General features: G+C 51.9%; 1 protein-coding gene across 7 annotated transcripts in view; it reads right to left on the minus strand.

Moving 5' to 3' along the window:
- NINL (ninein like) overlaps positions 1-12,203 on the minus strand; it is a 133,998-nt gene that overhangs the window by 44,251 nt on the left and 77,544 nt on the right. For 6 of the 7 annotated variants that reach the window (XM_017862788.1, XM_017862782.1, XM_017862784.1 and 3 more), the window contains 4 exons: positions 11,209-11,275; positions 5,100-5,290; positions 4,179-4,331; positions 1,445-1,615 (listed from right to left, as the gene is read on the minus strand). In XM_017862788.1, the coding sequence (XP_017718277.1) occupies positions 1,445-1,615; positions 4,179-4,331; positions 5,100-5,290; positions 11,209-11,275 (582 nt within the window). Of the gene's footprint in view, positions 1-1,444; positions 1,616-4,178; positions 4,332-5,099; positions 5,291-10,213; positions 10,325-11,208; positions 11,276-12,203 lie in introns of those variants that run through there. The other variant, XM_017862787.1, reaches the window with a different exon arrangement.

The raw sequence follows: 12,203 nt of genomic DNA on the forward strand, positions 1-12,203 counted from the left end.
AAGTTCTGAAAGGGCAGAGGCAAGATGCACTCATCAGAGCCAGGGCGCAACAGCAGCCAGGGAACTCCCAGAGCTGCGGAGTCAGGTGTTGGGCATCTTGGAACTGAGAGACCTGTGCTCTCTGCCCTTCCTGCAAGCGATTTTTGGTGATCCTGCCTCCGCCTCTGGCTCTCAGGACAGTTGCGAGGCCAGCTGTGCAGGTCTGGCTTTGCCATCTTGGGGGACTCGGTAACAGATGAGGTGGGGCCTATGAGGGTCTTCGTCCGTGGAGTTGGGTGGACTGTTTCAAGGGCTGTCTGGGCTCCTTCCTGTATTGTCTGTCTGTGCCAACAGGACATTTTCTGAGGGAATATGACAGAGCCTCCAAGAGTTACATGGTGCAACTTCAGGAGTCCAGCCTTAGAGAAATGCCAGCACAGCAGCAAGAGGACATCGATGCATATAAATGCTCAGATTTTTCATAGGAAAAGCGAAGGGTTGCACAAATTTGCAAGACAAACGGTATGATACCAATTTTGCAAAAAAAAAAAAAAAAAAAAAAAATTCATCGGAATGTATAAATAATATGCATCTCTCATGTGCCAGGGAAAAGTTCTGCAGGACGCCCATCATACCAACAGCTGTCACCCCATCCAGGGAATGGGGGAGGGGGGCAGGTAGGCTTTCTTATTTAATAGGTTTTGTTCAGTTGACATTCTTTTAACAATGGAAAGTAATGAAAATAATAAGTCTAGTCCACTGTACCTCATGAGGCTGTCTTTCCTCACCCATGCTGGGCCCCTGCACACCTCTGCCCCTGCACAGGTGTCACCAAATTGTGCCAGGGCAGAGCTCCTTCCAAATCTCCAGGGCTGGCCTGCGTCCCTCTGGGAAGCCTGAGCCTGTGAGGAGCTGTGTCCCATGCGAGGACCACAACTTCCCTCCCAGGCAGCCCCAGCAGAACACGGAGGGAAGGGTGCGCCTCCTGACACCCGGCCCATGGCGGGAAGGGCCTGGGGTAAGTGGGCGCCATGGGGGAGAACAGCTCAACCAGCCAGGCAGGAGCTCCGGAGAGTTCGGGCTCACTCTGAGCTCATCAGTAACTGCAGTGACAGTGGTGCCCAACAGACATCGACATTACAACAGGCAATTTCTTTCCATTCATCTAAACTCCTTGGCCCACCATTCAGGGGAAATGTCTAAGCCACTAAAGGCTACCTTCAAATTGACTTTTTCACACTATCTTTGTATTTTATTTCTTATCCTTTTAAATTATAATGTCCTATATTTTAGTAGCAAAAATTAAAAGGTATAGGTTTCTGCCTGGACTTCCTTGCATGGCATTCTCTGCACAGAGCACAAACCCCTGCTGGGTCCCCGGCTTGGGGTGCTCCATCCATCCTCCTCTGCAGCAGACGGGCCCCCCAGGTTCCCTGTCCAGCTCAGGCATCACCCAGTTCCAAACCTGCAAGATCTCCCTGCCATTCTGAATCCCCTCTTGGGTCCACATGGCCAGGACCTGATCAGGAAAAGCGAAGCCAGAACCATCATCGATGCTGGAGAAGAGGCGCAGGCTGGAGCACAGGGACACGAGGGATGAGGTCGTGGTGGTGTGGCAGCCGCTCTCCTCTGGGACCTGCACATCAGGAAGACTCCCATTGCGCCCAGCGTCCAAAGCCTCATACCTGTGTGCTGCTGGTGTGCTCTCCATCCTCCCCAGCCTGTGCTCAGAGGGCCTCACAGGAATAGCTCATGAGACCCTCAGCTCTCAGAGGACAGGTCAGAGGTGCAGCCCCATCACATGACCTCTCCAAGGTCACATGGCTGTGCAGGTGAGAAAGCCGGGACATGCAACCAAGGCCCCCAACACCCAGGACTCTGAGGCCTTGCACCCACATGGCCCAACTGGCCAGCCCCAGTCAGCACACTCATCATCACTTGGAGAGGGGACGACAAAGGAGTTTTGATGTTCCACCCTTGAATTCACAGAGGTGGGAGTCTGGCCTCACAGAGGCAAGGGCCCAGAGAGTCCATGCCAGCACCAGGAAAGCCTCAGCTGTGAAAAGAAACCCAAGGCAGGTTGGAAGGGCAGAAGTGCGCTGACCCAGGCAGAGGCGCACACACCCCCAGACCCTCAGAATGCAGCATGAGTGGCTCATGGCCAAGTTGATTTGGCGTTCGACAATGAAGGCAAGCCAGTTCAGGAGGCATCTCCCCAGCCCACATTAAGCACGACCTGTGGGACCTCATGTTGATCATTCTGGCCTTACATGGCCGCCTGACCCCTTTCCTCAGTGCTGGCTCCTGAGTTTCTTCTTTGTCGTTCTCACTGATGTTAGCCTCACTGCAGCCTTGACCTCCTGGACTCAAGTGATCCTCCTGCTCAGCCTCCCAAGTAGCTGGGACCACAGGCATGTGCCACCGCACTTAGATAATTTTTAAATCTTTGAGATGGGGTCTCACTATGTTGTCTCACCTTCTCTCAAACTCCTGGGCTCAAGTGATCTGCCTACCTTGGCCTCCCAGACTGCTGGGACTATAGGCATGAGCCACTGTGCTGGGTCCTCATTGATTTCTTTTCACCAGGTTTCTAACTTATTTAGGTTTTTAAATTAAATTAAATTAAATTAAATTAATTTATTTATTTGAGATGGAGTCTCACTCTGTCACCCACGCTGGAGTGCAATGATGCGATCTCAGCTCACTGCAACTTCTGCCTCCTGGGTTCAAGCGATTCTCCTACCTCAGCCTCCTGAGTAGCTAGGATTACACATGTGCACCACCACACCTGGCTAATTTTTTTATTTTTACTAGAGACAGGGTTTCACCATGTTAACCAGGCTAGTCTCAAACTCCTGACCTCAAATGATCCGCCCGCCTCGGCCTCCCAAAATGCTGGGATTACAGACGTGAGCCACCATGCCCGGCCCTCATTGACTTTAGGGTCAGAAACCTAGATTCTCAGGCATACCTACCCCCGGTACAGAATAGCACTATAGGTCCTACAACACCATTCACCAAATTCAGGACCAATTGCAGCAGCAAAGAAGTATCCAGCCCCTCAGCAGCCATGTCCTGGTCTCCTCAAACTGCAGAGAGACCCAGTATTTGTGCAAGAGATAGAGCATGGGTTAAGGGACACTATCAGGACCAATCCTAGACAGACTCACTGGATCCTCTGGCAACTGATATGGCTTAGATCTGTGTTCCCGCTCAAATCTCATATTAAAATAGAATCCCTGATGTTGAAGGTGGGGCTTGGTGGGAAGTGACTGGATCTTGGAGGTGGATTTCTCACAAATGGTTTAGCATCATCCCTCTTAGTACTATCCTTGTGATAGTGAGTGAGTTCTCATGAGACCTGGTTGCTTAAAAGTGTGTGGCACCTCTCCCTTTGCTTTCTTGCTCCTGCTCTGGCCATGTGACCTGCCTGCACCCCTTCACCTTCTGCCATGATTGTAAGCTTCCTGAGGTCTCCCCAGAAGCAGCCGAGCAGACACTGGCACCACGCTTCCTGCACAGCCTGCAGAACCGCGAGCTAACTAAACCTCTTTTCTTTATACATTGCCCAGTCTCAAGTATTCCTTTAGCAATGTGAGAACAGACTAACACAGAAATATTGCCCTTGCTATTCCACAATGGGGAGGATGGGAGGGAGTTTTCTTGCTGGGGCATATCACACCACAGGCTGAGGAACTGCCACATTCCTTACCCAAGCGCTGCATTCTGTAGCCCCAGAAAGTGGGCACCTGACAGCACGTTCCTCACCTAAGCACTGCCTTCTGTAGCCCCAGGAGGTGGGCACCTGAGCAGCCACGTTACTCACCTGAGCACTGCCTTCTGTAGCCCCGGGAGGTGGGCACCTGACAGCACATTCCTCACCTGAGCACTGCCTTCTGTAGCCCCGGGAGGTGGACACCCAAACCACCCCCGGCTTACATGTGAGCGTGAGGCTTGGAGAATGTAACTCCCCTAGTGACACACAGCCAGGGAAGAGCAATACTGGACCCACCTCAAATCTATGTGGTTCCAGAATCTACGTCATGTGGCCTCCCACATACATGCGTGTGTGCATGGCCTGTCCAGTTCTTGGACAGCTCGTTGTGTGGTGACACAGACAGGGAAGGAGTCAGCAGTTTTAGTCACCAGAGAGTGACATCAGTGGTTGCTGGGTTCAGGATTTAACTGTTGCATTTTACCTGGTAATGAGACCAAGGCTTGCTCAGTTTAACTTGAGTGGAAGACTCCAGAAGTAGCGCAGGCTCATGACTGAAGAGGCCAAGCTGGAATTCCTCAAGACTCACTTTGCCATCTCCATCTTGATCCAGTTTGTTAAACAGGTCTTCAAGTTCCTAAACAAAAGCCCTCATACCTCAGGCCCACCCATAAGAGCTCCACCCAGCTGCCCTCACTGGGGCCTCCCTCCCTCCCTCCCTCTGGTTCCAGGTACCCAACAAGGGCCGTTTCCTTGTCTTATCCAGCCTCAAAACTTTGTAGACCATGAGGGCTGTATTTTTCCAAGGCACCCCCTCCCTCTATCTTGCAAAACCCACAGGCCTTGGTTTCCATTTCACTGTGAGTGGGTGTCACCTGAACTTCTCAGTTCTACAAATGCTTATTTAGTGTCTGCTGGGGCTGGAGCCTGCGGGATGCTGAGCGAGGCCAGGTCCTGCAGTGTGAGGCCCAGCAAGGACACAGGGCTGAGAAGAACTCCAGCAAGGCAGACTGGCCTCCCACCCAGGAGGAGATGGAACATAGCCACTGGGGAATGCAGACAGGCTTGGGGGTTTTGTCTTGGCTGCGCAGTGGAACCTGGTCACACAGTGAAGAGGGAAAGGCATCCAGGCAGAGGAAGGATGTGAGTGAAGGAACGGGAAGTGCCTGCTACACCTGAGCGTGGCAGGGAGTTGGTGGGACTGGGCAACTCCATCAGAGATGGGCTTTCAAACGTGTCTGGGGTTTTTAGCTTTTGGCAGAAACGCCAAGAGCCACCAAAGGATTTTAGATTAGAAAGTGATGCACCTAAATTAGTGGCTGAAGGGTAGAGGGGTTTCCAGACCCAACACTAAACCGTGACCATGGCCAGGAACACATGGCCGGGTGGCCTGCTGTGCCCTCACCTCTTTCTCGAGTCCCCGGAGCCCGATGCTCTGGCAGACCACAGCCAGCTCCTGCTCACTCAGGTGCCCGCGGCTGCCCACCCCCAGCTCTTCCCACATGCCCCGGATCTGGCTCTCTGGGGTGTCAAAGGAGGGGCTGCAGGACTTCTGGGGGCTCCCAAAGTCCTCGGTATCCCAGGTCTGCAGCTGTCCTGAAGCAAGGGGGGAGTCACAGTTAGACCCTGATACATACACAATGGAGCACAACTCAGCCTTAAAAAGAAGGACGTTCTGCCCTTTGCAACAGCATGGATGAATGTGGAAGACATAACGCTAGGTGAAATAAGCAGACACAGAAAGACAAACACCACGAGATCTCACTCACATGTGGGATCTAAGGAAAGAGGAACTCACGGGAGCAGGGTGTAGAAGGGTGGTTACAGAGCTGGGTGGTGGGGGAGATGCTGGTTGAGGGGGGTCACTTTCAGTTACAAGATGAGTAATTTCTGGAGCCCCAATGTACAGCACGGTGACTACAGTTAATACGGCCCGATTGCTTCCTCGAAGTTTGCTAAGATAGTCTATCTCAAGTGTTCTCAGCACACACACATAACTACCTGAGATGCATGTGTTAACTGGCTGGACTGTGGTCATCATTTCACAATGTACACATGTCTCAGATCATCACTGTACACCTAAAATATATACAATTTTTATTTGTCAATCACACCTCAATAAGGCTGGGGAGAAAAACCAGCAACAGTTAAGTCCTGTGCTCCAGGCTGAAGCATGCAGGGGAAGCACAGCAATGCTGGTCAGTGACTCTGAAATCAGATGGACCGACGGATAGAGGGCTGGATGGACGGACCAACAGAGGGATGGATGGATGGACAGAGGGATGGATGGACCGACAAAGGGGAGCTGCAAAGCATCAAAGGTGGAATTAGGTGGTTGGTACATGGGTTTTCATGCCACAGTTGTTTGCACTTCACTCTGTTTACAAATTTTCAAAATAAATGTTGGGGGAAAATATCTGCCTCTAATGGGGAAATTCTTTCTGAAGAGAACCTTCTATGGTCAGCCATGAGAGCATTTAAAAGAGGCAGAGGGGCCGGGTGCGTTGGCTCACACCTGTAATCCCAGCACTTTGGGAGACCGAGGCGGGTAGATCACGAGGTCAGGAGTTCAAGACCAGCCTGGCCAAGATGGTGAAAACCCGTCTCTACTAAAAATACAAAAATTAGCTGGGTGTGATGGCGGCCGCCTGTAATCCCAGCTACTTGGGAGGCTGAGGCAGAGAATTGCTTGGACCCAGGAAGGCGGACACTGCAGTGAGCCGAGATCACACCACTGCACTCCAGCCTGGGCTACAGAAGAAGACTCCGTCTCAAAAAAAAAAAAAAACAAAAAAGAGGGAGAGGACTCTATTATTTGTATGTACAATAAAAAGACCAGTCTTTTAATAAGTTAATTTTTGAAAACTTTCTAACTTACACAGAGCAAAGAGTAAAGTGAAGCCCAGAGCACCTGCTACTCAGGCTCCACTATGACAGCACCCTGCCACAGGCTTCTTCTCTACCCGCTTTCCTTACGGCTGAACTATTTAGAAGTACAGATGCTCCCCGACTTACGATGGAGCTACAGCCCAATAACCCCACAATAAGCTGAAAACGTCAAGTCAAAGATGTACTGAATATACCTAACCCACTGACATCGTAGCTGGGCCTGGCCTACCATACACATCTCAGAACACACTAACCGACAGTGGGGCAAAATCCTCTAACACAAAGCCTATTTTAGACTAATGTGTTCAATGTCTCATGTAATCTACTGAACACTGTACTGAAAGTGAATCAGAATGGTCGCATGGACACCGAAGGACGGCTTCTACTGAATGCATATCGACCTCACACCATCACAAAGTTGAAAAATCGTTGAGTCAAAACACCATGAGTCAGGATCCATCTCGGTTATTTGAAATCACAGATCTCATGTTACTTCTCCCCCACATATTTGATCCATATCTCTAGAAAAAATATATATATTCTTACATCACCACAATGCCACCATCACACCTAACAAAATCAACAGGATTTTCCCAAGCATCTCGAAAATATTCTTACAGTTGATTTGTTTGAACCAGCATCCAAACTCCTCAGGGTGCCCTTGGCTGTTATTCCTCTCACATCTTTCAGTCACAAGCACCTCTCCCAAATCCCCACAGTCCATGCCTTTTTAAAGAAATCAGGCCCACTGTTCTGTGGAATGTTCCACATCCAGATCTATCTGCCTGCTTCCCCGTGTTGTCGTCAAACAAGCTCCTCCATCCTTAACCTTTCCTGAAAACCTGAGTTAGCATCAAAGTCTAGGTTGGCTGCAGGCTCAAGTTCATTTGTTTGTTTGGCATAAATGCTCTGCAGGTGGCACTGTGTCCTCCACGCCTTACTCAGGAGGCACTGGTGTCTTTACGACTCATCAGTGGGCTCGGGTGGTGGAAGGCCACTTTTCCTAACCTTTGTCTTCAGTCACTTGTCTTCTTGATGTGTTTGAAGCTGTGGAAACAGCTTGAGAATGAGGACAGACACTGGGTATCCAAGAGAAAGTGTCTGTGGTGAGCCAGCTGTCCAGCCAGACGTGTTCCCATGGTGAGCTATGTGTCCAGCCAGACATGTTCCTCCATGCCTCGTCCACACCACCGAGCCCAGAGCAGGGACATGTCTGCTTCCACCCAACACAGACTTTAGTGTTGCAGTTCTGCTTCAGCGGTCTGGATCCTTCAGGTAGATGAGCCATGTGGGCATGAATTACTGATAATCCTGCTGGTAACAGGAAAGCCACCATCCCCCAAAGGAAGGCAGACTGTGTGCTCACAAATGACACTGTGGGTTGGGTTGAGGAAAACAAGAGGAAAGGGACGGGTAAGAAAAGGCCACCTCCGAGGTGCCTTCCAGCCTAAGGTGCCTGAAATCTCCAAGAAAAAAATGTGAAAGCAATCCTGATACTGGGTTATTTCTCAGGCTGGCAGAAGAGGTCGGGCAAGTCCTCTGAGCTTGACACGAGTGTGTGCGCACTAGTGTCTGTCAGCTCTGATCCTGCATAAAGCTTTCTGTAAACTGCTGGAAGGAACCCCGACCTGCTCTCCAGGCTGAGCACTGAAATCACTGGGTGAAAAACAGCCTCCTCCTGCGAGCCCTTCCCTTCGCTGCCCTAGATCTAGACATCAAGTCAAGGATGGAAGACACGGTGGCTTGGCTGACTTTTCTCAGCATATAGGAGTCTGCCTGCTTTGTTCAGCACCACAGCTGGAAGCTCAGGTCAGTTCCCCTGACATTTACTGAGATAAAAGTTGAACAAAGGCTGGGCGCGGTGGCTCAAGCCTGTAATCCCTGCACTTTGGGAGGCTGAGGCAGGCGGATCACGAGGTCAGGAGATCAAGACCATCCTGGCTAACACGGTGAAACCCCATCTCTACTAAAATACAAAAATTAGCCGGGCGTGGTGGCAGGTGCCTGTAGTCCCAGCTACTTCGGAGGCTGAGGCAGGAGAATGGCGTGAACGCGGGAGGCGGAGCTTGCAGTGAGCCGAGATCACGCCACTGCACTCCAGCCTGGGCGACAGAGTGAGACTCTGCCTCAAAAAAAAAAAAAAAGTTGAACAAAAAATGGCCCAGGCATTCAAGGACCATGGTCCAAGGGGTGCTAACTGTTTACTTTGGCAGAAATCCCAGGGCAATGCCCTCTATCCAAGCTATATGTTTCTGCACAGTCAGCCCATGTGACCGCCTGTGTGGGGAGGCCTCATTAGGGCATCCACTGACTCACATGGAAAAGCCTGGAAAGACAGTGAAACTGCTCACAGGACTAAGGAACACAGACCAGTGCTACTCCCTGCCCTGCATGGTCAGCGGCCTGCCTGGCCTGCAGCCCAGCCCAGGGCAGAGAATGGCAGGGCACCTTGTCTGGGGTTGGGGGTTCCTGGGGTACAGGGCACTGACTGGGAGCCACTGACCCTGCCCACGCCTCACCGGCGGGATCCAGTGCAGCCTGCAGCCTGATGACTTCCTGGGATGGCCTCATGCCTCCTGCAAGGGGACACACCCAACGCTGCCACCCTGATCCTTCTGCAACAGGGGGAGACAGGGGGCGCTGGCAGCCTGAAGAGGGCTCTCAGCGTTCAGCCGGGCTCCAGCTTCTCCTCCCCAGTCACCTGCATCCCTGCACCCTGAAATACTAGCTCCTCCCATCAATGCCTCCTCAAAGGCCATGGCAGCGGCCTGCACTCCCCTATACCTGCACCTTACATGCCTGGCTGCTAAGGATCCTGCAGTTTGCTCCCTACACATCCATCAATGCCTCCAGCCTTCCTGTTTCCTGAAGCACATGACACCCCCCCTGTTCTAACTTCTCCCCTCTTTGCCTTCCTTCTTGCTTTCAGCCTGCCCATGTGAGGCAGTTTGGAAATGTGGCTTCAAATTTCCTTGACACTCTTCGCTTCAGGTCTGTGTCCCTTCTCCTTGAATCTGGTAGCCTTGTGACAGCTTTGATCAATAGAACGTGGTGGAAGGGATGCTTTGTGACTTTGAGGCTGGCCTGAACTCAGTGAGGAAATCCCAGCCCTGTTTTTGGGACAACGTGTCCTTAGGGCCCTGAGCCACCAGGTGAGGCAGTTGACTACCCAGAGCCACCATGCTGTAAGGAAGCCCAGCCACGCTGAGGCCTGCTGCAACCCCTCCGAGGCTGTCCTCAGCTGAGCTCCTCCAGCCCAGACGCATCAGTGACGCTTCATATGATTTCAAACCCAGCCTTCAAGTGTCCCAACAGAGGCCCTAGATGCAATGGAGTCCATCCTATGTCTCTCACCTTCTCCAATCCTTCCTTGAGCACTGCAGCCCTGCTCCTCGGAGCTCTGCAGCAGCGATGTAAAAGCTTGTGCTGTGATCATAAGAGCCTGGTGTGAACCTCAGCTCTTGTTACCAAGCTCAGCAAGACTTCACCCGAGCCCCAGGCTGCTCTGAGAGGAGGGATGCTCGGATTATGCCAAGCCTGCTGCAAGGGTTAGCCAGGTTGCCAGCTTCACACCTGGGTAGTTCCTCAGAGCTCAGCGTCTGGCCACCACGCTGATCCTCTCACACCCACCTCTCTGTGGGGCCCCTTTCTTCACTCCTGCAGGCATCAGGTAAGTCAGCAGTCACTTCTACGGAGTCTTCTGTTTTTGCATTGTTTGCATAGGTGTTGGTCTTTTCTATCCAAAATACTCTAGGAATCACAATTAATATTTTGTTTGCTTTTAATGTCAAGGAAGTATTATAGGCAAGCACAAGATAATTAAAATTAAAAAGAAGTCCTCCTCTCCCAGAGCCTTTGTTCCTCTCCCCAGGGGGATCCACTGGGAAGTTTTTTTGTCTAGCTTTCTGTCCCCACAACACATGTAATGCATGTCACTCCAGAAACGTGGTGAGGGAGCTGAAGTCTCGATCATGCCCCTGCATGTAGCTTCTCTTCCCAAAATGCCAGATCTTGCAGAGGGCACCACGGCAGCACAGATGGTGAACCTCCCCTGCACACTGCACAGCGCTGTGAGCTGCACCCTGTGATTTGCTTCTGTGTCCCAGCTGCTGGCCTTCCGGCTGCTACGTAAGGCTTTAAGCTCCAGGACCAGGTATTACACTCCCTTTGTGGTACAGATGAAACCCTGACGGGTGCTAACAATGCCCCTGCACAGCAGGGGAGAGGCTGTATCTAACCCAGCGTGCCAGAAAGGAGGTATAGGGGCAGTCTGAGGTGACGGGGCCAAGCAAGGCCCTCCTGCCTGAAACCACAGGTCCATACCTGCCAGCTAGGGTCACATCAGTACTTGCAGACCATAAAGTGTGACGAACCACACTGCTCCCTCGGCCACGGGCCTCTGCCCCAGGGTCTGACCTTGGGAGGATGAGGACTGAGTGTCAGCCTCACTGCTGAGATGATGACATTCTGACCACTCCTGGAGAAGGAGGAATCCAGCGGGACACAACCCCACGCATTTCCCAGGAAATTAAACTTGTGGTGTGTACTGCCCAGTGACCCGGCTCTTCAGCTTTCAAAGCTCTGGGCAAAGCCAGAGAGCACCAAATGCGAGGCTGAGGCTTTACCTTGTGCTTCGAATAACTCATTCTGAGATTCTTTAGTGCTGTCGGCCTCTTCATCTGACTTGAGACTCTGCAGAAAGATGCAGAGAGAAGGCTGTGAGTTCCAGGGGGTGCTGCTGGGGACGGAGCACCGGGAACAAAGAGAGCAGGATGTTTGGGGAAGCGGCAGATGGCTGAGTATGGAGTCAATCCCTCAGAGGAGAAGCCCACCCCCACCTTGGGGCTGCCCTGCATGCCAGCTAGCAGCCCCAGGTGAGCCCCGCCTAGCAGCAGCGAGGGGCTGGGCCAGGGAGACAGGGGACACGCCTTGTTCCGCACGCTCGGGCTCCTCAACATAAACCCATTCGTCAACAGTTGACCCTGCAAATACAATCAAACACTTGTGTCCTAGCAGCAGAGAAGCCTGTCCCCCTCTGCATGGTGATGATGGTGATGGCTTCAGACCCAGCACTTGAAAGAAGCCAGCCCTGCAGCCACAGTCAATCATTCAGTCTCAGGACACACTCTCCATATGACGCTTGCAACACACCTCTCTGCACCTTTCCCTCATCAACCACATCAGTTCAGCAAACAGTCGCAAGGTGAGAGAGCAGGTTTCTGTATCCCTTCAAGGGCTCGGGATAGCACAGCACCTGGTCATCACCTCACACCCCAGCAGCCTTCGCAAACCTGCACCCAAGACAAGAGCCAGGGCCATCAAGAAATGTGCGACTTAAGTAAAAACCTCGTGCTGCAGTCACTGCGTCAGCCAACCAGAGTCAAAGTCTGCTTTTGTCCGGGTGTTGTGTGTCCCCACAACTGACTGTGGAATGGATGCCTGGTGACCAAGACTCTGTATGCTTCAAAGCTGGCACTGGCTCTGACTGGGGAGAATCTGTGAGTTGGTGATAAATACTCAACCCCATTTTTTGAGTTCAACTGCACTGACAACCCTAAAGGCGGCTTTCCCCATGTTCAGGTTTTGGGAATTAGAGATGATTTAAGAAGCAGAATGGCAC

Source organism: Rhinopithecus bieti, unplaced genomic scaffold, assembly GCF_001698545.2.
Source record: "Rhinopithecus bieti isolate Rb0 unplaced genomic scaffold, ASM169854v2 scaffold_66136, whole genome shotgun sequence".
Classification (NCBI taxonomy): Eukaryota; Metazoa; Chordata; class Mammalia; order Primates; family Cercopithecidae; genus Rhinopithecus; species Rhinopithecus bieti.